Below are 27967 nucleotides of genomic sequence, written 5' to 3' on the forward strand. Positions count from 1 at the left end.
TCTCTCTGTAGCATTTGACAGTGTCGATCACTCCATCCTCCTCTCCTGCCTCGCTTACCTTGGATTCTCTGGGACTGCTCTCACCTGGTTCTCCACCTAACTCAATGACAGGACCTACCAAGTGACATGGCAAGGTTTCTCATTCACCCCCCAACCTCTCCTCACAGATATTCCCCAAGGCTCTGTCATGGTTCCCCTCCTGTTCTCTCTACACTCGCTCCCTGGGCCCCCTCATCACATCCCTTGGTTTCTCTTACCACTTTTACACAGATGATACCCAGATCTTCAGTTTTTTTTCCCCTCCTGCAACACTCTCATCCCATCTCACATCTCTTCCCCTACCATCTCCGCCTAGATGCACTCACACCACCTCAAGCTCAACCTCTCCAGATCTGATCTCCTATCCCCCCCCCCTCTTCATCACCTTCTGCTGACCTCTCCATCTCAACACTCTCTCCCTCTTCTTTCACTAAGAACCTAGGCGTCACATTAGTCACCCTCGATCCTGCACTCTCCTACACTCAGTACATCATCACGCTAACACGCACCTGCAGATTCTTCCTGAGCAACATACGCTGAATCAGACCCTTCCTCACCAACTACTTGACTCAGCTGCTCGTCTAGTCACTGGTCAGGGTTCTCAAGGAAATCCTGTTTTTTTTTTTTTTATGACTTTTCCATGATCATTTTCTGATTTTCCTTGACTAAATGTATTCATTTACAACAAAAATGCTGGAAAGTTGGAAATGTACACAGAAAATAATGAAGATATTGGTAAACACAAAAGGAAAAAACTAAAATCAGCTGTCATGATGGCCTCCTCCTCCTCCCCTTACAGCCATCCAATTCACCTACTTTAATAAAATATGCTAACATCAACTAATAAAAAAGTACACAAAGATGTAAATGCAAAATTAAAACTAGTACTATCTGATCAATGTATATGTAGTATAAATGTTAATTACAGTAGAAACTACACAAAACATTAACCAACTTTATTTAATGATTTTAGCAGTAATTCTGAATTGCCTTGAATATAAACTACTATAAATCAGTTTAATAAAAACATACATTTCAAACATTATGATATACAAATGGTCAGTTCAGTAGAGGCCTACAGTAAACCTTTCCCGTACGCTGCTTTTAGACTGCTTTGTTTTAAACTTTAAAGCTTTTAATTATTTTTTATCTCTTTGAAAGAAAAAATATATATATTTTCACCAGATTACCAGATTTTTGTGTTTGAGGAGTTTGGATTTTACAGATTTATAACCATTTTAAAACACGCTCAATATTTTCTTTCAGTTTCTTATAAGAAAATATTTTTTTATGAAATACTACTTCACAAGCTTGTTTGATATTACAACATTATCTTGTCAGTACTCACATCAAAGCTGTTCTGCAGTGTACAACTCACACAGATGCTTGCTGGAGGTCATGCGTTTAATATCACGCACTAGGATTGGCTCACATACAGAGGTCAGTAAGCACTGTGGCATTGAGGACAATGCTCGTGCTGACAGAATAAAGCAGTATGTAGAAAGCAAAGGGCACAAGAAACTTGGCAAAAGTGAGCTTTGGGATAAACAGTGTATATTGGTGACTTTTGTAGAACTTGTTTGTGGTTTTTAAATAAAATTTAACAAAAAAAGCTTTTACTATAGACTACATCAGTGGTTTTGAAATCAAATTTAATTTGTTGAATAGAACAATATGTATTTACTTGACTTTAAATAAATACTTATCATACATTTGGCTACTTAATTTAAATGCAATGGACAGTTCATAAAGTTTGAGCATTTAATGTAGGCTGGGGTTCTCAACAGTGGTCCTGGCGAACCCCTGTCTGCTGTTTTTTGTTCTACCAGAGCACTCAGTGGTTTGTCAGGACCTGGGTTGAGAAACACTCCCTACATTAAATTCTCAAACTTTATGAAATGTCCATTGCATTTAAATTAAGTAGCCAAATGTATGATATGCATATTTCAAATCAAGTAAATAATAACAATACATATTATTCTATTCAACAAATTAAATGTGATTATTTCAAAACCACTGATGTAGGCTATAGTACATAACCCGATAAAAAAAAACAATTGCACTGATTTTCACCCAGTTTTAGTGTTAGTTTCGTTTTTTCTAAAACAGTTTGATAATGAGAAAACAACAATTAAAACAGCCTTATTTCACAAAAACAACATTTCAATCTACAAGACATCAGAATCCATATCCTGAAGATAGTGTGTAGATCGAAAAGTTTTTACTAAAAACCTGTGAAGCATGGGTTACATTTTATATTTGTGCATTGGAGCTGTGGTAAGCGTGCAGGTATTTCTTTCTACTTTATATGGATTTTTTTGTACCCTGCATCTACCAAGTAAGTTGGATGTGCGTATGATTAACTTTTACTATTAACTTTATTTCACATAAAAGGCCGAATCAGTCTGGCAGATCCTGACCAATTTAGTCATGGATTTACGTCATTCTGCTCAGAAACTACACAAATACTGTCCATTTACTGGATGAATGATCAGATTGTTCAGAATTACGTAAACAGACTACTGTGTGCCATGACCTTCATAATAACCACATGTATTACAGAGTATGTACTAAAAGGAAAATTTAAACAGGATATAATACAATTTTATTCTGCACCATGAAACTGTTACTTTGTATCAGAGTGTACATTATATCCCATGTATGTTATAAATGGGTTTGAGAGTGTATATATGTGTAGCTATTTCCCATTAATTGTTTGGTCATTTTCCATGACCATTTTTTTTTCCCATGACCTTTCCATAATTTTCCATGACCATGGGAAGCCTGACTGGTCCTCTCACGCCTGGACCACTGCAACTCCCTCCTAGCCGGCCTGCCTGCAACTACTACCCGCCCACTACAGCTCATCCAGAACTCTGCGGCTCGTCTGGTATTCTCTGCCCTGATTCACACATGCTACTCCACTGCTCTGCTCCCTCCACTGCCTCCCGATACCGGCACGCATTCAGTTCACCTACCCTCACCTACAGTGGTCTCAACTAGACTGCACCAGGTTTCCTTCAGACCCTCGTCTCTCCATACATCCCCTCCAGACCACTGCCGTCTTCCAGTGCCAGAAGACTAACCCTACATCCTCTCCACTCCCTTTCCTCCAGAGCTCGCTCCTTTTCATCCCTGGCCCCTAAGTGGTGGAACGGCCTTCCCACTGAAGTCAAAACTGCAGAGTCTCCGACCTCCTTTCAGAAATTACATAAGACGCATCTTTCCAGACAGTACTTGTAATTTACTCTCCTATAAGATTGCAATGTAAGATTATACAACAATTTGTCATACTTATTGCATTGCATTACTAGTACTCGTATTGTATATTTTGATTTCCCCTATGCTTCTTTTCCCTTCGCCCTTGACTGTGACTTAACATGTTGTCTGCACTGATCAGCTTTTACAATCTAGGATGACATTCTATATCGTTTACTGTATATCTCATATACACTTGTGTAAATTTGAATTCGTAAAATGTATGCCTTGAACTGCACTGTATTATTGCACTTTGTATTGCTCTTATTTTGTCACCCTGGAGAAGGGCATTTGCTAAGAAATAAATAATAAATTAAGTTAATGTAGTATATATAGGCTATTAGTAGTAGAAGTGGAATAAGTATCTGTATACAATACAATATTAAAAGGTGAATGCACACAGTTAAATTCTTAAAAGCATGATAAAATCATCAAAAATATGCTATATTATAGGGAATTAACTGATGAACAGCCGGGTGACAAATTAAAGGAAAAACATGAATAAATGGAGTGGAGGAACACAACAAATGCAGATGCCTCCAAACAGGTGTACTACATGATACAATGAAGCAATTAATATCTTACCATGGAAAGCGGAATTATATCCACATTTAGATCTATGGGAAAGACATCAGTAAATAGGGTTGGAAATTGTGGTCGCAAGCGCACATTCGATGACTGATGCTCGTGAATTACTGGGATACGTAAGGAAAAACAGAAGAGCAACTCTTTCCCACGTGACTGAGAATGTCAATGCAGGACGTGATCAGACTGTCAGCAAGAACAGCCCATTGAGAAATACAAAGCAGGATATTATAGTAGGGTTGCAGTGCATAAAACCCTTATTACAAAGACAAGTACACTGGTCTAATGAGATATGGGAAAAAAGTGATATGGTCAGATAAGTCACCCTTCACAACATTCTCGACTACTGGGCAAGTCCATGTGTGGTAGACCAAGAGAACGGTACAGGCCTTACTGCTTGACCCCAACAGTGAGGGGGGTCCAGAGGCTCTTTTATGCTGTGGGGGGCATTTTCCTGGCATGGTTTGGGTCTAATTGTCCCTTAGAGGGAAGGGTCACTGCAAATCATTACAAAGTTATTCTGAGTGATCACCTTTATCCTATGGTGAAACATTTCTATCCTGATGGGAGTGGGCATGAGGGGTCACAACGGTTTGATGAGTATGGAAATAATTTGCTATGGCCTTCGCAGTCTTCAGATCTCAACCCAAATAAACACCTACGGAAGATTTTGGACCAGCGTGTTGGTCAGCACTATCCACCACCATCAAAACACCAAATGAGGGAATATATTTTGAGGGAACATGTTTTCGGTGCCTAATAAGTCATATTTTATTAGGGATAAACTCACAATTTAGGTTTTTTGGTATTACATACATCTATGTTAAGGCACAATCTAACCATTTAACTGTATAACAGTTTTAAATATAAAAAAACACCCTACTATTACTAGTCATTTTACTACTTCTCAGGGTCCATACAGCTTTTCAAAAGTCAAATTCAAGCTCTTTCAAGGTGCATTGTCAAAGCTTTTCCAGCACCTCACAGCTTTGGTAAACTAAACCTAATCTAAAATGCACACTTCTCTCTGCTGTAAAACCCAAAATGTTTAATGAGAGCCTTCATGTAGACTTGGGATTAGCGTTGTCAAAAATACTGATACTTGGATACTACCGCGATACCAAATTTCAGAAACGGTTCTGAGCTATGCATTTCGGTAATATCGAAGTATGGGAGCAGTCTACTTGTATAACGAACAATGTGCGTCTTTCACTTAACAAATAAAAAGGCTTTATGTCCGCGAAATGACACCATACACCTCAGGTGGAAACAAAGAAGAGACAGCCGACGTTGTAACCAATGGACTTTATTCATGGTCCCAGTGAAAACAAGGCTCTGAAAGCATCAGTTCCGGAAATGCGATAAACAAACATGCCTCACTGTTGTGTTCCTAGTGTGTGAGTGATCCCCTTTATGACAGAAATAAAGCCCCGTCATTTCACAGATTTCAAGTAGATAAACAAACGGGAAAGCCGGGATTGTCACAATTCGCCGAAACATTTCACCACTTTGTTGCGGTTGTTCTACATTTATTGCTGTGCGAGTCAATTGTGTTGTCTACTTTTGGACCACCACACCACACACTATGTAAAGGACCACTAGTTTACTTTGATATTCTTATATATATATATATATATATGCAAATTATTTAATATAACTTTGTTCATAAAGAAATGTTAACACGTTGCAGTGCTCAAACATCCCAAATTATTTGATATTTTACGGTTTACTTTATAGAATCTCTTGTATTCATTTTATCGGGAACACTATGCAGATCATCGATTTGTTTTGACAATGTGGCTAGGTGTACGTTTATAGTATTTTACAATGGATGCTGCCCTCTACTGGTGTATTACTGCTATTGTCAGTCCATGCAAATATTGGTAGGAAACCCTGGCTGTGTCAAAAAATCGCCACTTCTTCACTCATTCCCTATTCCCTACATAGTGAATGGCATTGAGTGCACTATATTTCAGCAGTGAGGAAACTAAATGAGTGAGCGATTTCATACGCTGACATCAATTCCTTGTGCCAGAGAGCACTCGGGAGCTGACGCAGACATTAATGCCCCGTTTCCACTGGCGGACGCGTCCGTGTTTTGTGGACGGTTAACTTGCTGGTGCTAGACGTGTCCGTAAGCGTCCGTCCCGCCCATTGAAATTCGCTTTCAGAATTGGAGGTGTGTGCTTGACTTGAGACACAGGGTGCCGTGAAGTGCCGTGTGCAATCACGAAGAAATTACATGTTTATTAGCAGCATGGAGTGAAATCCACGTACAGAGACAATGACTGCTTACAGTTAATATCCGAGTGCATTAAAACTTGGATTTCACAGGACCGGTGCAGTGCCGTGACTAGTTAAAATAAACTGAAGGATAATAATCGGAGCGGTAGCAGCCGATATTCTTCATATTTTATTAATAACTGGCCGGTGTTTCAGGCTGTGTTGTGTGAATGGTGTGCAGGACAATCCGCAGAGACAGTCAGTGTGAAGGCGAACACGATTTAGTTAGTGTCCATTTACAATTTAAATTAATGAATAAATTAATACAGCAGATCTGGGTTCCCTCTAAAACATTAAGGACTGGTAAAATAATTTCGTCCGTAAACGCCATGACAGAAACGTGCACACTTTAGTTCAATTATAACCTGCTATATTGTAGCTGGATGATTAATCGTGAAACGTGTGTATTTTGTTCCAACTGTAATTTGCCCTGGTTAAGGACGTCTGATAAGTAAATTATAAATAATACGGCAAAAAGTATCGTTTGTAGTTACAAATCTGTAGTAAGAGTAATACGTTAAGGGAGTCACGCTGTCCCGTTTAAAATACATATATATTAGCACAAATGATGACGATAATAATAACAATACGTATTCGCTATTTAGTATTATTGTTGCACATGGAACCGTATTCTTATGTGAACATGTAATACACAGTCATTGTACAGACCAAAAAATACAGTAAATAACAGGCAAATATAACTTCCTGTGCTTGTAACACAGTCTTAAACCATAGTTGATCTGTTAAACAATATTAAGCCTGGGCATAGCATAGACAAAGCCACGCAGGTTAAGAATTTTAGAAGGCAGATAAACCGAAAATAAAAAACGAAAACAAGCAGCATTACCTAGACCTATACATTATGAATATGGCATTAGATGTTATTTTGTAAATGGTTGTGAATCACTTTGAAATAGCCACATTTTGGGCAGCTTTTGCAATACAAAAGTAAACCTCTTCGTATGTGAATTTCTCCCACTTATCTGTTCTTACAGGTTACTAAATATTTGAATTAAATGAGTTTACAGCAAACGCCGAATAGGCATCTAAATGTAATAATTTATAAATACTTTATTCAGCCATAGGCTTGAATACAATAAAGCCGACTAACTGGGCTTTGTAATGAACGCAGTCATTGTGATATTTCTTATTGTGTTGAGAGCTGAAACACGTACATTTCTACACATTAGTATCACTATCAATTGAAGAATCACAACTGCCGGCAAAGTGAGGTCTGAACGGCCCACTTAACTAAAAAATGGCCCAGTCCTTCTGGCATTTGCCTATGCATACCCCCCAATTCCGAAAACAAACCTAGGCCACTGGTATCAGGCTTTGTATCCGTCATAATGGGAATGACTCGCATTAGTGGGAACACAACACTTCTTGAACTGATGCTTTCCAAGCCTTTTTTCGCTGGGACCGGGACTAAGGTCCATTGGTTACAACACCGTCTGTCTATTCATTGTTTCCACCCGAGGTGTATGGTGTGAAAAAAAACTTTTTTTTTTTGTTAAGTGAGAGATGCAAATAAAATTTGGATCATATTGAACAAATTAATGGAGTTGCCTCACGCATGTTGCAATGGGTAGACACAAATATTTGACATAAATTCGAATTTAAAAGATTTTAGTTCAGTATTCAACAGAGTTCAAATTTGAAAAACAAAAAAAAGTGCAAAGTTTGATGTCAACTAATTCAAAATTCAAATTTCTTCACAACCCTGGTGTATATGTGTGGTTGCTAGGGATGGTGACAAGTATTCAATTTTTTGAAGGGAAGTTAGTATTCGATAACTTGGAAGAATAGATCAATTCTGTGAAAAAGAGTGAAAAACCTGTCTAAATGAAATGAAACATTTTTGCTGGTCAGGCTAGTTTTTGGTTGAAATTGTGCTTACAATGGGATACAAATGACTAGTAAACAGTATACCACCTCACCGCAGTGACACGCACTCACCGTGGTGAAAAATTATTGATTGTCAATACCGGCTTTTATTATTGTCATTATTAATATAAAACTTTAGAAAATACACATTCCTGCTGTGAGAAATTGGAATAGCTGTCTGGCAGATTGTTCACAGCTATAGCATCTACACATTTCCATAACAGCAGTCTTTGAACTAACCTCTTTGAAAGACCCTGCTGTGGCTGCAGTCAGCTCTGGCGCTTTCAATCATAGGAGCAAAAGAAGCCTTTCAGTCATTCTTTAGGGCCATTAAATGGTGGTTGTCTGTACAGTTACCAAGCCACATTTAAATTATGTTGATTCCATGAGTGATGCAAAAATAAAGTGTGACACCTATTAAATGGGAACTGCACCACAATTTTATATATCCAGATTCAGTTAGCTGTATTGTTTTAAATATGGCAGTCAAAAATAGTCTGAAGTGAATATATATTGAGGAAAACCATGATTTATGAATGTATAGTTGGCTGCAATTTTCTCTGTAGCAGACAATCAGTGACGTCATTGCGGCCACACAGTGCAGTGACAGTGACACGTTCAGTCAGATAAAAGGTCCAACAAATTCAGTTTGTGTAGCAAGCACTTCAATTTCGATATGTTTCAACAGGATCTCAAAGCAGAATTAACCAGTGATTAACAAAACAATTCAAGAAAAGAAAGTCGAGTCAAATCAAAACTTGCATACCATGAAAAGCTCACAAGATAAAACATCTCGTCTGATCTGGTCTGATTTGTAATTTGTGATTAGCGGTCAGTGTTATTAGGTTTATTATAAACTAAACTATTTGTCAGTAAAAATGGGATTTACTATGAAGGAATATGAGCATTTTTCCAAAGCTAGCTAGCACTAAGGCAGAGAGAGCATGACCGTTTAGCAGCTTAGGCGCCACTCACTCAGCTGTTGGTAACAGACATTGCAACGACATCAACCCTACAGGAATGACAGCAAGAAACAAAGAAATATCAGCCAAAATAATGGAATTCTTATGCCTTGATCACCAGCCGCTGTCTATTGTGGTACACGAAGGGTTCTGGCAATTCATGTCCTACTTGGATTCAAGCAACACTCTGCCAGGGCATAAATATTTCACTGCCACAGTTATACCAAACAGTGTTTACACATGTCGACAGCCTTATGAAGAACAACATCACAATCAGTTTCACAAGTGACATTTGGAATTCGAGTGTGTGTCCCATGTCCATTTTGAGCCTAACTGCGCAGTTTATTAATCAAAACTTCGAACTACAAAAATGTGTTCTTCATTCTCAAGAGTTTTCAGGGTCACACACCGCGGAGGCTCTTGTTGCCGCATTCAGCAACATGTTTCGGGCATGGGAAATCCAGAAGGAAGAAGTGCATGCTATTCTAAGGGATAATGCCAAGAACATGGTAAAGGAAAGGCCATGAGGGATGCGGTACAGAAGAGATTCAGTGACATTGAACCTGAGCGCCTGTATACCATTGCTACAATGCTTGATCCGAGGTAAGAAAACTTAATTCACAACTTCTTCACTTTGCCGTGTGTGTGTCTCCAGCTGTGTTGCCGTCAGAGCGAATTAAAGAGCAGGCGAGAAAGCAGGCAAATGAGTATTGAAAACGTTTCAATTCAGAATCAATATAAATTGAAAAACTCTAGTAGGCTCCTCAATTCATATTCAAAGAATATCTAGCTTGGCCTAAATGATTGATAAAAGGAGCTATTGCTGAAATTTTCAGCCTGAAATGAATACAGTGTTGTGTTTTTTTTTGTGTAGGCAGTAGGATGGCTGGCATTTCCTTCAAATTCAGCTAAATTTGCTGTAAAAATAAGCATTTGGAAGAAGAGTTAATAATAAGACTACAGAATAATAACACAAATTTGGAGTATGCTATGAGGCCAAGACTATGACTAATCAAAACAATAGCCAAGCACAACCTAAGAAATACATTAAATTATAGAAAATGTCTTATTCTTTATTTTATTTTTTTCTTATAATTTCTCTATGCTGTTACATATTTATTTTCTAGAATGGAGCAACTGTATCTTATCCCAATTTCCCCTCTGGGATCAATAAAGTATTTCTGATTCTGATTAAAAAAAAAAAAAAAAGTTTTGTTTTTCTTGTTAATAAAAAGGTATAAAGACATTTCCACGACGCACTCAAGCCCCAGATATGTGGGCTGCTTTATGATGTCCTGGCCACTGGACTGGAGCGGAGCAGCAGAATGGCGAGGCAAGTTTGGCAGCCGGTGGCTACGAGCCCCCAGAGAAAGTACAATGAGCTGGCTCCTTGCATGCTATGTATGCTGAGTTGTTGGATGAAGATGGTGAACATGGTGGCGGTGACATCAGCAGCTCAACATCATCGCAGATGAACCTCTTACCTATCGGAGCCAGTTATCCCAGGGAGCGGACAGCCGATAATTTTTTGGCAGGACAATAAAAGCAGTTTTCCCACTCTCGCACAAGCAGCACGCGCCTAACTCTGTGCACCGTGTACAAATGTAGATAGCGAGCGACTTTATAGCACAGCAGGGAATATTGTAGATCAGAAGAGGAACAAGCTGTCTGCCAAAAATGCAGAGATGCTTATATTTATAAAGAAAAATCTGCCTTTGATGCTTAAGAAGCAAGCTTTGGGAGATATGAATGTATTAATCTCCCCCCTCTGTTTCTCTACCCCACTCTCCTTCTCTCTCCCCCTCTACTCCTCTCTCTACCCCTCTAAAAGCCCACAAAAACTGCCCGAGCTTTCCAGAACAAAAAGCGGCAAATCCAGAGTTTATCATTGACTCATGATGCAAAAGCCATCATGACAGTGCAGCTGTGGATCTGTTATTGTCAGCTGCGTTTCTTGACATCCCAAGAGATGTGAACTTACAATGGGCCTGGCTTGTTAGGCCTGCCCTGAGAAGTGAGATAAAGTGACATATAGATAAATACAGATATGAAGGTACAAGTTTTTGTTTTTTCTCCTCCGTTCTGTTTTTGTAATGTATTCCACAGGAAAGCTATATTTGTTAAGCTCTAAGCTGTTCTCAACAACCAAGCATAGGCTGCTATGGTTTAAGTTGCATCTCTAAGAGAGTGTCTCTAAGAGAGGGAGTGGAATATGTTGCACGTTTCCTGCCAATAAATAAACAGTTGTCAATTCATGATACTTTATCATCTCTTAATTGTAATATTTAATATACACTGTTGTTAAAAAACATTAAATAAATAATGCTACATGAGAAATAGAAGGCTTCAAATAGACCCATGATCGGTAAAGTCCGATACTGCTTTCAGCGATCGGTGATCAGCCCCAAAAATCCTGATTGGAGCACCCTTAAATTTACTATGAGGTAGTGAGTGTCCAGTAATACTGTATGAACTCGCTGCACTGAATAAACATTGAGACAGGTTCATTTTTGAACAGGGAAAACAGGAAGTACAGAAGAAAAGGACCCGTGTTTTCAGTAAACGTGAAATAACAGTAACAGAACTAAGCATCCTCCTCACTGATGTACATGCAAAAAAAAAAAAAAAAAACACAAGACACTTCCTGGTTGCAATAGATTTGCTTTTCCTACTGCAAACATAAGATACTTTTCATTTACATCCTACATGGTCTATAAAAATGGGGGAAAAAAAAACCCAGCTAAAATGCAGTCAACCAATAATTTCTCTGCTTCTCCCTCACTGGAACAAAAAACAAGTGCTTCCAGTACTATAATTTAAATATTTTTTATTTTTTGAAAGCAAACTCCGTCTTTATTTGTTTATTCATTTGGTCATTTATGCATGTATGTAGGCTAGGGCTGGGCGATATGACTTCTAAAAATATCTCGATGTGTGTTATGGGATTATTTATATATATATATATACATACACACACACACACATGCATATATATACACACACACGTTTAAAAATAGCTGGCGTTACAATAGTTTTAATAAATCTTAAAAGCGGGGTGCATTATCCCAGGGATTTTATATAGAACAGTTATCCGGTCAAGGAAGGATGGACAGCAGCTCCCGTCTAAAAACAGTCCATATTCACAGATGTCTAAAAAATTATGTATTCGAGAAAAAGTGAACATCATAATGCTTACGCGTTTCGACTTGCTCCTCAGACAGAGCACATATATACATATACACATTATGATTTACTGTCACATAACAACAATAACACAAGTAATAGTAATCACGCAACACATGCGCTGTAAAATGGTATAGATTCAGGTAGATTTACCACAGCAGGGTTTATAGTGGCGTATTAACATCTGCTAGACAGACATCTCTTTCTGACTGTTGCGTTTCGATTCTACTTACCCGTACAGCACGTTGTTCATACAAAATAGTTATAATAAAAGTAATAATAATACAACTGTTGAACCACTACATCATCTTAATAAAATGATACTTTCTGCATGTGTTTGCATTGCTTTCCGATTTATTAAAATGCAAACAAACGTTATTATTAATTTTATACAAATTATATCAATCTAAATTAGTGGGGGTGGGGGGTGCCTGCAGATCGAGTTTAGCCCGGCGACGAGAGTGGGGCAGAAAGTGTGCGCTTGCGCATTAAAGTATCTCTTGGTTATGTTAGTCTGTGTCATTTCACTCTCCTCCATGTTTGTCTGCGTTTCTGATGCACATTTCTTGCCGCACCCAACACGTGTGGAAGAACCGGGGAGAACGCAAAGCGTCCTAATGACGAAAAATACTGCTGTAAAGATTGCAATTTATGACACCACGATATAAACGATATACCATAATATGAAACGATAGACGTTTTTCTATCGTCATACGATATATATCGTCATATCACACAGCCCTAATGTAGGCTATGTATATACATTTTGCTGGATTCTCCATCCACATTCAATTTATTTAATATACAATGTTATTACTGTTTAACATGGAAAATAATTAACTGACTCTATTCAGATATTTTCTTCCATTTATCCCTGTGATGAACAGAGGAGTTGAGATGCTTGTATGCTCCTGAGTCACGGTAGAGGATTTTAAACATATTGCTCAAAAGGTTAAAACCTGACATGGTCACTATGGCCTCATATATATTAGAGAGAATATTAAGAATATAAAAGTCACTAAAACCAGCTTATCAGTTTATCCAAATACATTTACTATTTTTAATAAGTTTTGCCTTGTAGACACCAGGCTAGCCTGCAGGCAGTCTAGGGCCACAACTACTTTACGTTTGTTTATGGCGTTGCCCAAAATGAGTCGGAACACATGCAAAATTGTGAAATTCTTCCAAATGGAAAATATCCTGGGTCAGACACCTAGTAGTATGTAGTGGTAATATATACAGTTAACAGAATTAAGATAAAGGTTGGGATACAGTTCCCTTTTAATAGTGTAGTTTAATAACATGGCAGATTAAAATGAACTACTAACCTGAAGCACTGGCCCTATTCCGTCACTGTCATCTTGTGGTTCAAAACCATCTTCCAAATCAGATTCCTCATCTTCAGATTCATAATCTTTTTCATTTTTATTTCCTGCCATGTAGGGAAGAGAATCTTTAGTGTCACATTTCGATATTGCCACTATTGGGCTAAAGCAAATGAAAAACAGACAAATCACACATTCATTGATCTATTCCTTTAGGAATTATTTAACTCCAAAATCACTGTGATTAAGAAATTGATGGTGTGAATAGAACCGAGTGAGGTTTGTTTTACATTAGAAAATCAGAAGTTAATCAGTGAAGACATTAGCGAGTCTCCCTCAGCAGTATGGTTCACTAGTCTTCCTTTGAGTCTTTGTTTTTCCATTTGATTTGCTAAACCTACTCAACACTTTGAAGAGGCAAGAGAATTTTCATTATTAAACAATTATTAAAAAAAAAAAAAAAAACATATACATGATTCTAGGTGCCCACCATTTACTCGCGGTCCTTTGATTTTCTTGGAGGTGCTTGAAAGATCTAAATGTTCAACTTCTTCAAAGTCCAAATCATTCCCCTTTTGATTGAGCTCCTTCATTAGGTCCTCAATAGCAAAGGGAGCCTGGTCCACAATCTCATTGAAGATGCTTCCTGATATGGCCTGCAGGAGGAGGTGGCTGCAAGAGGGGACACACATGATCAGAGCTTTAGAACTTCACTACAAGTGATAGGGACAGGTTTTATTGGCAGACATCCTTATCCAGGGCAACTGGTGACCACTGTTCTAGACCATCAGATCATGCTTAAAGTGGGGGTGCACATGCTGAAGGCTCATTAACTGCCAGCCTTGATTCCTTCTCTGTTTTTGGTTTGTTTAGTATGCGTTATATGGACATGGAGTGGGACTGTAGCATCTACACATATAACCGTATCATTCTGGTTTATCATCAGTATTCTCATGATAAATAAGAGGATTGAAGCATACATAAAAATCAGCAAATATACCTATAAACTGTACTCCTGATCAGAAATGTACACAATTTTTATTCATAGAAGAAAATACAAATACAATGCAAATTAAGTAAAATAGAAATGAAGGTAAACACAGGGAAACTGATCTTGCAACTAGTAAGTTTCCTTCCTGGTTAGACAAACCTGAAAATTTAAACTAGGGATGATACCAATTACTGATTAGTATTTAAAAGGTTTACATAAACATGAATATTTGCCAATTCATACAAGTAAAAACCTAAAAATGGTATTTATAAGAAATGGCATTAAAACAATTCAAATAAAACTGGCAATACTCATTAATTAGTTACAGGGAAGCAGGCATTATTATCATGGTCTGCAATTCATCAAGATTAAGTTTTTGCATTAATTGAGCTGTGCATCACCCATACTTGTTTTCTTGACTTAATTAACTATTGCTGGGTGTTCCCCCATTGTTATTCTCCTAATTCGAGTGCCTATGGATAGATATGCAATGTTAATATAAGATTTAATAACTAACGCGTTATTTCTCAGACTACAGTGTTCATAAGTAGGGCTGAACGATTAATCGAAATCGAATCGCAATCGCGATATGAAACGTTGTGATTAGCTAATCGCAAAAGGCTGCGATGTCCCAGAGCAAAAGCATGACTGCCCTCTTTGTGTGGCAGTCTTACTAACCAATTGAGTGAGCACACCTCCGTTCTCCCCAATCAGCACTGCCCTTGCCAACTGCGTAAACGCCCACCATTAAAAAACAAACAGGAGAGCGCGGTGGAGTGGGATTGTGGCGTCTGCAGAGTCAGAGCGATTTAATACCCAAGAAAAACAGCACTTCAGTAATATGGGATTATTTCGGTTTCGAAGTGACAGACATCGAACAAAAAAAAGGTAATTTGCAAGAGCTATCGTGGAATTCAAGCAACAGCAAAGTACAATTTCAGAGTTGTTTGCGGCTGTTACACCATATGAAAAGACCTCACGAAGGCACCAGGAGATAACGTCATAACCCACTATCTCGCTAAAGACATCGTGCTTTTTACTGCAGTGACCAAAGAGGGGTTTAAAAACCTCATACGAACGCTAGACATGAGATATAGAATTCCCTCTCGCACATAATTTAGCTGAGTTTCAATCCCACAGCTGTACATTGAATGTAGGAATAAAGTTGAGATGGAATTGACACACATGGAATATTACACCACAACAACAGACTTGTGGTCAAGCAGGACGACCGAACCGTATCTTAGTCTCACTGTGCAATTTATCAATGATGACTTTGAGCTGAAGACTCGCTGTCTGCAAACGGCATACTTCCCTGTAGACCGTAGAAGGTTTGGGGGGTTTCAGCAAGTGATTGTAAGACTGCGGTTGGAGTCAAGATTTGTTCTGCACTTTATTTTGTAATGCCACATACTGGGAGCCTTTACTGTGTGAAGAATATGTTAACAAGTACAAAGTATTTGTTAAAGGCATTTTGTATTCTAATTTAGAGTGTCTTGCACACTATTGAGAATATTGAGCTGAAGCGTGACTTTTCAACATTAAATCGTAAATCAAATCGCAATCGCAATATCTGTCAGAAAAATCGCAATTAGATATTTTCCCCAAATTGCACAGCCCTATTCATAAGCGCTATATTTGGGAACTCTGATAGATCCAAATTAATGTGTAGGCCCAAAATACTAATTTGGAAAATGATGAAGCAAGTGCAAGACATATTTAATACCTCATTAGTACTTACTCCTTTGTTTTAGCTGCCATTTTACAAAATGGATCGATGAATGTCAGATTCTGTTCAGCGGAGAGCTGAAATGACAATGTGGAAAACTGTTATGAATACTCTCCAGGAAAGGGTTGGGGACCATGCCTGTAGCCTGTGCTGGTTATACTCAAAATGTAAATTGTAACAAGAATGTAAGTGCAAAACCAAAAGGGTACAAAGTTAGCTTTAAGGTTTTTATACCAAGATTACTATATCCAGCAGTAAAACTCACTCCTGGTCCTATATAGATTTGAAAAACCTTGATCCGATAGATCAATTAAAGTACATAATTGTTATACTTCATTCATTAAGAATATGCAAAACAAAAATCAAGTGGCATTACCATTGGAGGAGTACTTTTACTGATAGTAATCAATAACACAAAAGCTTTCAATCAGGTAGACCAGGGGTTCCCAACATTATTTAGCAAAGGTCTATTTACCATATGTAATCTTCGTTCTGGGGACAGGAGTGCACATGTGGGGTGGGGGAGGAAATCGGGGGTAGGAGTGTTCGCAGCATTCACATTGTACTTGATCGCTATATATATGTAATATTCACCATTATTTCCTTTTATTTTTGTGATCAGTATTTTATTATGATTGTTACTTTTAACTTTTCTGTGATTTCTTAGTGCTTTTTTCTTGTTTTACTTTCCACATCTCTCGACCTGAATGGTTTGCTTCTGCATTTTTGCTGGATTGGATACACGTTAAGATTTTTTTTTCTATAGTCCTACCAACAAATGAACATATCTAAGGCAAGACATGTTATCCTGTAGTACTGTGTATGTTGATGATCACTGTTCAAAATGTTGAACAATGTACTCTGGAACTAAATTAATGAAAAGGCAATAAGTTTGTTAGTGCCAGTTTTTATTTTATACAAAATGTAAATATATAGAACTGTAGGCAAAATTTTACTTATGCTTCATGGTTTTGCAATGATCTTACAGACGATCCCTGCTTGCACAATGTTTCCAAACTTTCGTATTACTTTTTCCCAGTTTTTGCTTTAAAATATTTCTAACCTGTCAATGGCTATCTGGACTGTCACCCTGCTTAGTCCCGCCTTCAAGCGGAAGTAAGTGACCTAATCACTGAAGCAAGGTTTCAGAAACCAACTCTATTCGGAAAGAACTATTCTGGGGGCCGAATGCATCCGATACATCCAATTGATTATTTCCCTATTGAGTCTGGATATACATGATGCAAGTTTTGAAAGGTTTATACACATTGAGTCCATGGAGTGCATCTCTAGTAATAGTATAATTTTGAAAAAGAAAAGATTTCTGTCCTCCAAGTGACAAAGCATGCTGTATATTACCTCTTGTGATCCAACAGTTGCAAGCTCTGCCATGTAAATATCAAGGACGTGGAACTGAATCCCTGATGGGCAGCCACTGGTACTGCGAAGGATCTGAGCTGTAAGCAGTTCAGTGAATCTCTGCACCAGACTGGAGAAATATAAATAGGATTAATGGACAGTTCCTCATTCTCTTATAATCACATACAACACACATCTACGCTTGTAAAATTAACCCTGATCAGACTATTGTGATATACTTAATTCTCTCAAGTATGAAAGAGAATACTCTTTGCAGATGTTTTGATTGTTCTCTCTCCTGATGCGCCTGATTTTTGTGGACATAATGTGCATCAGTTATGTATATTTTATTTATAGTAAATTATTAAATATCACATTAAAAATATATCCTCCATTCAGTCCGAAAGTGCATTCAACATGGCAGAAATAGCTTAAGGAAAACCACCAAAAAGTCAAATTTGTTTTCATTATAAAGTTGTGTACATAACTATCCAAAAATAACATACATTTAAAGCATTACAATAATATATTTTTTAATTATACAATTTATTATAAGATTACCAGATACTTAGTCAAAATATTGAAATCTTATTCTAGTCAAAATGCAGGAGTAAACATATAAGCCCATTTCCCGATGCAGTGATCATCTGGAAATTTATAAATGCAGGGGACTTAAGAGAGATTCCCATTTCATGTAATTTGTTACTGAACTCAATTAAAATCACTTGCCTTGGTTCCCAGGCCCTCCTTTTCAGCATTTCAAAAGCCTGCCTTAAAACCATTCGGACAAGCTGTATGTGGAACAAATAAACAGCTGATAGATTGCATTTAAAACATTTTTACAAGTTCAATGTGTGGAAAGTAAACCATAAAATGTGTATGGCAATATTAGGCATACTTTTCCAATAAGTTATTTCCCTGGTATAAATACAGTAATGCATTACATTCAGGCTATAATACATTACACATCAAACCTTTTCTGAGTTACATAGTCAATATCAATTTCAATTTAGCAACTGGAAAAGTGGGGATTTCCTATGCTAGCATTGGAAACCCCTCGTTAGGAGCTTTACCATGTAAAATTTATCCAAACGGAGTCTGTCGATGCCAGTCCACTCACGGTTCATAGTCTGCAGAAATGTCTCAAGATATACAAATTCTGAGAAAAACACAAAACAAAGATGTAATATTGACATGAGATGGTTTCTTAAGTTAGGAATGGGGTTTTCTGGGTTTGAGTTTTTCCAGTTTATTGTGTAACTGCTATCCCTGTATTATTAACAAGATAATCAGCAGACTTAATGCAGCTGTAAGTGGTAGCATTGAGAGCAGTGTCCTCCAGACAATGCTAAAGCTCTTGTGCAGTGTGACTTTTCACAATAAACTGGGCAAACTAATTCAAACAGTCCACCAGTAAATGTATAGGGCCTACATATCTCCTGCTTTGGCACAGGAGTCACATTACTGAATAAAGTTGGTCAGGTATTGGTATTGGTATGACCCACCCTCCAAAGAAGTTGTTCATGAATAATACTGTTGTACAATCAGATCAGGAGACAGTGATTCGTCCTGATTGTTTCTTATCCATGCAATTTTACACATTTCCATGCATTCCGTTAATAATCTGAATAAAGTCCATTCTGCATATAATTCCTTCATATAAATATCTCTGTCGCAATATAATAACCTGAATGGATCCATTCTAATTAAAGGACCCGGTATATAACGTTGATAAAACGTTCAATAGGAGAAAAGGATATATATATAGATAGATAGATAAATAGATAGATAGAATTTGTGATCTGTTGTACATGGTCATGACATTTGAAGTAAATACCTCTGCTTCATATCATATCGTCGCCGTCTGAACAGTAGTAAGATGAGAGTTTGCAATTGCTACATCTGTCTTAATCGCAAGGGTATGACTAAAGTCAACAAGATGCACAGAGATGAAAGTGTGTTTTATGCTAGAAAAGGCAGACTGCTCAAGTCACAAAGTAGCATATTCGGGTTATGATTGACATGTAAACAGGTACCCACAATAAACCTCATGAATGTGCGATCACGTAAATAGATGGTATCAATTAAGAATCAATTAATTCGGTAATGGACAAATATTGATTCCTGATGACCAAATATTATGCATGTAAACGTAGTCGATGTAATGAGCAGGGTACTGCTATAGAACTAATTCTGCGTAGTTTGAGTATGAAAAGTTACAAGCTCAAACTGCTCCATTGACATTAAGTAGTGCTTGACTTACGGGTATCCACATTCTGCAAGGCATGGATCAGATTGGATATGACAGCAGAGAGCTCTTCCTATAAACCAAAGCACAGAAAATATAAATGTAAACATGCACCTCAGTGTAAAGCAACCCAAATAACCAATTACGATTAATTACATAAATTGCGCAAGTTACTTGTCAAATTGAATAAATATTGTGAGGAAACTCGCAGATCAAGCATAATACAAAGCATCTATTCTTCCAATATTAACAGCTTTTGTTATCTTAGTTTTTAACCATTCCGAAAATGAAAACTACACGTTTTAGTTAACAATTAGGTTTCTATAAATAAAATAAAACATTCAAATTTACATTTAAGAGGTTCCACCCCCGCTCCTCCCCTCCCCCTATTTGCACTGCCAGAGTGTTTTCCTGTATTATTTAATGATAACGCTAACAAATTAATTGGATTAATGGACAGTAAAATAAAATAAAAGCAGATATTTAGAAAAATGAAGCCAACACTCGCCTGTAACAGTGGTTTGTCTTGCATCCACATGCAGTAGAAGAGTCCCTTCCATATTTTGAGTAGTTCATCATTCGTAAACGCTCCTGCAAGAACAGGAATGTTCAGGTAATTACACCCATAAATAACTCTTGCTATATAATTGTAAAATATAAGTAAAGAATCGAAGATGCAGATATCTTACACCAAAAAATGCATATGCCCCAAATTATATTGTGATTCAAAAGACTTATCAAAGTAAGGTTAACGCTAGTAGCAATATCAGTGGAGTTTTTTTCATGGCAAATTAAAATCTTGTCGGGAAAAATAAGTATAAAACAAGTAATGCAAGTAAACACAATCCGTTGTATACACGATATTGGACAGTAGAACAATTTTCAATACAAAACGTAAATGCAGTACACGTTTACTTTCAGAATTTAAAAAAGGAAGACAACCACACAGTTTTAGAAAGGATGACTAAAATATCCAATACTGCTATGGGCTTTAAACGAATGTAAACTTTCAGGACGTTCGTTTTGATCAGTAACTTTAATGAAGTTTATAACTTCGTTCAAGGCATCACAACATTGCAAGACTGAAGTAAGTATCCTGTCCATTTTTAGATTTAATTTACTCTTTTATTTATACAAATACAAGTGTGTGTAAACTGTACTAATACATTAGGTTTTCAAATACTTAAATTAACGCATGCTTGAATTAAATAGGATATGTGACGGTTCTGCGATTACTTTAAGGACCATAGCATTACCTTTATCCTTTTGTGTTCGAATGCTGAGATACTTCCTCAGCTTCTTAATGGCTCTCGTACGTATAGGTTTTTCATTAGAAGCTAATCTCTGCGCGAACTGAACTTCTGGTTGTTGTAGCATAGGCGCCATCTTCCAGTATGCTGTTAACATGTGGAACACCTCACCTCCTTAAACACGTTGTTAAAAAAAAAAAGCGACGCAGTTTGATGATGTCACTCTCGGGCTCCAGCCATGACTCACTAGGGTGAGACTATACGGACTTTTCTGGCGAACATTTCTCATGATGCCTCGCTCATGGAAACAGCCGAGAGCCGCCGAAGGTGACTCCTGCTCGTGGAGACAGCCGAAATCCGCCGAAGGTGACGTCACAACAAGATTCGTGGCGAAGCCAAATTTTGCGAGTTGATTGATAGAAAGATTGCGGATTCTTTGGTGATTGTGTACAATAATAACTTATTTGTTACCTATACAAATCCGTACCATGCTTGAGTATGTCATTCGAGTTTGTAATCCCAGTTCAAGTTACTGGTGTAAACGTGTGTGAGGAGTTTATTATTCTGCTTTATCTCCAGGAAGAACATCACATAAGAACATACGAAAGTTTACAAACAAGAGGCCATTCGACCCATCGTGCTCGTTTGGTGTCACTTGGATCACTTAGTTACTAATGGACACCAAACGAGCACAATGGGTCGAATGGCCCTCGTTTGTAAACTTTCTTATGTCCTTATGTTCTAAGGGAAGCCTAGCCTGGGGAAGGCATAAACGGAAAGGGTGCTGATCTGCTGGAAAAGACGAGGCTGAAGTTGGCTTCTTATTCCCAACTTCGTATTCAGTGCACACATTTATTTATATAAGTCGCATATTTAGCAATTCAATTAACATGGTAAATCACCATGGCCCATGGATTAAAATAATTTACATTGAAACTAAAAGTAACCGTTTAAATAGTAGCCTAATTGTTAAATCGTATTTATTAAATCACCTCTTGTTTATGTTTACTTTTCCATGAAGTCTTAATAGTTCAGATTTTTTTTTTGTGTTTGTTTTTTGTTTTCCATAACACGTGTCCCACTTTATCATGCTTATTGATCTCTACTGATGAGGTCGTGTAACGTATTGCTATTAATTGTTTCCATTTTATTATTTGCACTCTGACGTAATGGGATTCATTTGTGTCTTTGTGTACAGTTATTCTTGAAATATTATTGAAAAGTCGTGTTGTATCTCAGGCCTGACTGCTTGACCCCTACAGTGAGAGTGTCCGGAGGCTCTCTTTTGCTGTGGGGGGCATTTTCCTGGCATGGTTTGGGTCCACTTGTCCCCTTAGGGGGAAGGGTCACTGCAAATCATTACAAAGTTATTCTGAGTGATCACCTTTATCCTATGGTGAGACATTTTTATCCTGATGGGAGTGGTCTCTTCCAGGAGGACAATGCCTCTATCCACAGGGCATGAGGGGTCACAACGGTTTGATGAGTATGAAAATGGTGTGAATCATATGCTATGGCCTTCACAGTCACCACATCTCAACCCAGTTGAACACCTATGGGATTTTGGACTGACGTGTTAGACAGCGCTCTCCACCACCATCATCAAAACACCAAAGGAGGGAATATCTTTTGGAAGAATGGTGTTCCGCCCCTCCAGTAGAGTTCCAGAGACTCGTAGAATCTATGCCAAGAGCATTGAAGCTGTTCTGGCACTTGCTGTATGTTTTGTGTCTTACGTTGACTTTCATGTAAATATAAAATTGATCTTGGGGAACATGCCCTATAAAATCGATTTTGTAGTCTGCAATTTGACTGATATTATAAGGACTACTTTGAACTAATGTGTTAAATTTAACACATTATGATTGTTTATGGACGTCACAATTTTGTGTCACAATAAAAACAATGTAATTCCCACACAGACTTGTGTTAAAAAGACACATTATTGTGCTGTGCATTTGCAAATTGTATGAATTTATATTTATTTATTAATGTTGTGTTATATGTATGTATTTATTTATTTATATTTACAACAATACATGTGTCCTGCAGTACATTTGTGTCTTATGTCTTATATATAGAAAAATAAGACAAATAAGTTACTCAAGGTATTTTGTCTGTTAATTTCAGGGCTAATCATTCCTTTGTTGGTGGGCATATGTGGCATGTATACACATTATTTTCCCATTGACCACATTGGCCCAGGCTAAACACACGTCGAACTGGCAGAGGAAATGTCCCTCGATCATCAGGACTGCACAGAGACATAAGTGGCCTGAGGTGATTTAACCCATTACTTTCAATGTAAATTATTTCACATGTATAAATAGGTTGGCATATGTGGCATGTTTCCCTACCGTTATGCCACTGTGAACCGCGTTGGGCCAGGCTAAATACACTGGGACCTGGCACAGACCTTACCCCTCGTAAGGAAAACGTAGAGAAAATAGTGGCCCAACGTGAATTAACCTGTTACTTGTTACTTGCTGTTTTGTCAATGAAAACCACATTGGGCCGTGCTAAATACACTTGGACCTGGTAGAGAAAATGCCCCATGTCAAGAATCAGCAGAGACATCAGTGGCCCAAGATGATTTAACTCATTATTTTAATTGGTAAATATGTACATTTGTGCACTTTGGACATAAGAACATAAGAAAGTTTACAAACGAGAGGAGGTCATTCGAACCATCATGCTCGTTTGGTTTCCATTAATAACTAAGTGATCCAAGGATCCTATCCAGTCTGATTTTATATGTTCCCAAATTTTCAGCTTCAACCACATCACTGGGGAGTTTGTTCCAGATTGTGATGACTGTGTGAAGAAGTGTCTCCTGTTTTCAGTTTTCAATGCCTTGAAGCCCAATTTACATTTGTGTCCCCAGGTGCGTGTGTCCCTGCTGAAGCTCCTTTGGTCTCCTCTGTTCCAGGGTGAAAAGGTTCAGTTCCCTCAGTCTCTCCGAGTAGGACATTCCCTTCAGACCTGGAATAAGTCTGGTTGCTCTCCTCTGAACTCCCTCTAGAGCAGCGATATCTTTCTTGAAGTGTGGTGCCCAGAACTGTACACAGTATTCCAGATGAGGTCTAACTAGCGCATTGTACAGTCTTAACATTACTTCCCTTGTTTTAAATTCTACGCTTTTCACAATATACCCTAACATTCTGTTTGCCTTTTTAATTGCTTCCCCACATTGTTTGGATGGAGAAAGTGAGGAGTCCACGTAGACTCCTAGGTCTTTCTCAAGCATTACTTAATCTAGTTCTATTCCTCCCATAGTGTAATTATAGTGGACATTTTTGTTACCTGCATGTATTACCTTGTACTTGTCCACATTGAATGTCATCTGCCAGGTGTCGGCCCACAACTGAATATTATCTAAGTCCCTTTCAATAGCCTGTGCTGCCGAGATTGTATCTGCTGAGCCACCTATTTTAGTATCATCTGCAAATTTGACAAGTTTGCTAACTATCCCAGAGTCCAGATCTTGAATATAGATTAGAAAAAGCAAAGGCCCTAGTACTGATCCCTGTGGAACCCTGTGTTTCCTATACATTAGCCAGTTCATAATCCATCTACTTACATTACCCTGAATGCCCACAGCTTCCAATTTTGAGGATCAGTCTTTGGTGTGGAACCTTAACATATGCTTTCACATGATCTACAGCTGCAGTTGCATGTTCAAAAAATTCTAATAAATTAGTAAGACACTGTGGAGTACTGGTTAGTAGTGGTTGTGAGTTCAAATCCCAGGTGGGGGCAATGCTGTTGTACCCTTGAGCAAGGTACTTCACTTAGATTGCTCCAGCAAAATACCCAGCTGTATAAATGGGTACAAATGTAAGATATGAACACTCATCTTGGACTTGTGTCTCTCCTTGCTTAAGACCACTCTCCCATGTTTACTGTGTGACACCAGGACAAGATTAGTCATATTTCAGCAGCTCCAATAAACACAGGGCTACACATTTGCTGTAAAATACAATCTCTGCATATATATATATATATCATGTTAATTTATTTCATTATATTTATTTATTTCTAATGGTAAGCTATACACTCACCTAAAGGATTATTAGGAACACCTGTTCAATTTCTCATTAATGCAATTATCTAACCAACCAATCACATGGCAGTTGCTTCAATGCATTTAGGGGTGTGGTCCTGGTCAAGACAATCTCCTGAACTCCAAACTGAATGTCTGAATGGGAAAGAAAGGTGATTTAAGCAATTTTGAGCGTGGCATGGTTGTTGGTGCCAGACGGGCCGGTCTGAGTATTTCACAATCTGCTCAGTTACTGGGATTTTCACGCACAACCATTTCTAGGGTTTACAAAGAATGGTGTGAAAAGGGAAAAACATCCAGTATGCGGCAGTCCTGTGGGCGAAAATGCCTTGTTGATGCTAGAGGTCAGAGGAGAATGGGCCGACTGATTCAAGCTGATAGAAGAGCAACTTTGACTGAAAAAACCACTCGTTACAACCGAGGTATGCAGCAAAGCATTTGTGAAGCCACAACACGTACAACCTTGAGGCGGATGGGCTACAACAGCAGAAGACCCCACCGGGTACCACTCATCTCCACTACAAATAGGAAAAAGAGGCTACAATTTGCACAAGCTCACCAAAATTGGACAGTTGAAGACTGGAAAAATGTTGCCTGGTCTGATGAGTCTCGATTTCTGTTGAGACATTCAGATGGTAGAGTCAGAATTTGGCGTAAACAGAATGAGAACATGGATCCATCATGCCTTGTTACCACTGTGCAGGCTGGTGGTGGTGGTGTAATGGTGTGGGGGATGTTTTCTTGGCACACTTTAGGCCCCTTAGTGCCAATTGGGCATCGTTTAAATGCCACGGCCTACCTGAGCATTGTTTTTGACCATGTCCATCCCTTTATGACCACCATGTACCCATCCTCTGATGGCTACTTCCAGCAGGATAATGCACCATGTCACAAAGGTCGAATCATTTCAAATTGGTTTCTTGAACATGACAATGAGTTCACTGTACTAAGCTGGCCCCCACAGTCACCAGATCTCAACCCAATAGAGCATCTTTGGGATGTGGTGGAACGGGAGCTTCGTGCCCTGGATGTGCATCCCACAAATCTCCATCAACTGCAAGATGCTATCCTATCAATATGGGCCAACATTTCTAAAGAATGCTTTCAGCACCTTGTTGAATCAATGCCACGTAGAATTAAGGCAGTTCTGAAGGCAAAAGGGGGTCAAACACAGTATTAGTATGGTGTTCCTAATAATCCTTTAGGTGAGTGTATAGTGCCTATAGGCTTTGCTGTCTGTCTTTAAATATATTTAGACTATCCATATACTGTATTTGTAATAACTCTCTATATATACAGTTGAGAGAAAAAGTGAATGAACCCTTTTGCATTACCTGTATACCTGCATAAATGGTTCCTAAAATGTAGTCTGATCTTCATCTTCATGTGAACATCTAGGATAATGACTTATTTGAAAGTTGGTAATTGATGAGAGGTGTTTGAATCAATGAGATGACATTCATGTGTGGGTTAGAGGTGCCCTATCATATAAAAAACCCACAAAGTTTGGCTACCAACAAAGTCTTCCCTTCAAAACAAAGATCTGCTGAAGTGGAATATGGCTTGGTCAAAATAATTTTCAAAAGACCTCAGGAGAAGAGTTGTTGAGGTTTATTAGGTTAGAAAATGCTATTTCCATACATTTATACCCCCATGAATCAGACAATCAGACAATCAGACAGATTGTGTATGAATGGAGAAAATTCAGCGCCACTGCTACTATCCCTAGGAGTGTGCATCCAGCAAAGATCACGGGAAGAGCACATAGTATAATGGTAAAGGAGGTGAAGGTTCTGCAAGAGTTAGGAACAAAACTAAAGAGCAGGACCTCCATGGTAGTTTTCTCTGAAATACTTTTGGTACCACGTGCATGGCCATGGAGACAGGCAGAGATTAGAAAGTTTAACATGTGGTTGAAATCTTGGTGTAAGGAAGAGGGTTTTAGGTTTATGGAGCATTGGTCTATCTTCAGGGATAGATGGGAGGTGTACAAACCAGACGGTCTACATCTAAACAGAAGGGGGGCTAATGCATTGGGAGTGCATATGTGCAGAGTAATTGAGAATCTTTTAAACTATGGACCAGGGGGGCAGGGAGTTCTGACAATGGGAGATGTTCCACTAAGGAAAGAAAACCAAGGGAAACTGCTAGTAGGAAAGTCCTGAAGTGTTTGTACCTCAATACCAGGAGTATAAGGAACAAGATGTTAGACATAGAAGCCACAGTGCTGGCGTGTGACTATGATGTTGTAGGAGTGACAGAAACATGGCTTACAGAAAATGATGGGGATGAATACAAGTTGAAAGGATACACACTTAGGAAGGACAGGCAAAATTGAAGAGGTGGTGGGGTAGAATTATATGTCAAAAATTGAGGGAGGGAACACTGAGGCAGAAGAACTCAAATTAGATCCTAGTAATGAAACAGAATCTTTGTGGATTAAACTTTTGAACAAAAGATCCGGAGGATTAGTGGTAGGAGTGTGTTACAGACCACCCAACTCAGATATTCAACAAGATGTTGCATTGTACAGTGTAATCAGGACTGCATTGTAGCAAGCATGTGGCTGTTTTGATGGGGGATTTCAATTTCCCAAACATAGACTAGGAAAGCCCAGTCGGGACTACAGAGGCAGAAATAGAAATGGCGCAGATGGTAAATTATTGCTTTCTAACTCAATTTGACTCAATTTGTCAGGGAACCAACCAGGGAGAGCGCATGCATTGACTTGATATTTTCAAATGACCAAGATAGAGTCAGAGGGACAATAGTTAGAGAACCAATGGCAAACTGTGATCACAATAT

The 27967-nt window shown here is 38.3% G+C and overlaps 1 protein-coding gene across 2 annotated transcripts in view; it reads right to left on the bottom strand.

Moving 5' to 3' along the window:
* Window positions 1–21272, bottom strand: part of rrp1 (ribosomal RNA processing 1) — a 52382-nt gene extending 31110 nt beyond the window's left edge. For both annotated transcript variants that reach the window (XM_066707094.1, XM_066707095.1), the window contains exons 1-9: window positions 21106–21272; window positions 20358–20440; window positions 19865–19922; window positions 18675–18760; window positions 18331–18392; window positions 17602–17731; window positions 16255–16319; window positions 14013–14194; window positions 13526–13629 (exon numbers count right to left, since the gene is read on the bottom strand). In XM_066707094.1, coding sequence (XP_066563191.1) covers window positions 13526–13629; window positions 14013–14194; window positions 16255–16319; window positions 17602–17731; window positions 18331–18392; window positions 18675–18760; window positions 19865–19922; window positions 20358–20440; window positions 21106–21256 — 921 coding nt within the window. In that variant the 5' untranslated portion in view covers window positions 21257–21272. The remainder of the gene's footprint in view (window positions 1–13525; window positions 13630–14012; window positions 14195–16254; window positions 16320–17601; window positions 17732–18330; window positions 18393–18674; window positions 18761–19864; window positions 19923–20357; window positions 20441–21105) is intronic.
* Between the last annotated feature and the right edge of the window lie 6695 nt (window positions 21273–27967).

This window comes from Amia ocellicauda, chromosome 6 (assembly GCF_036373705.1).
Source record: "Amia ocellicauda isolate fAmiCal2 chromosome 6, fAmiCal2.hap1, whole genome shotgun sequence".
NCBI lineage: Eukaryota > Metazoa > Chordata > Actinopteri > Amiiformes > Amiidae > Amia > Amia ocellicauda.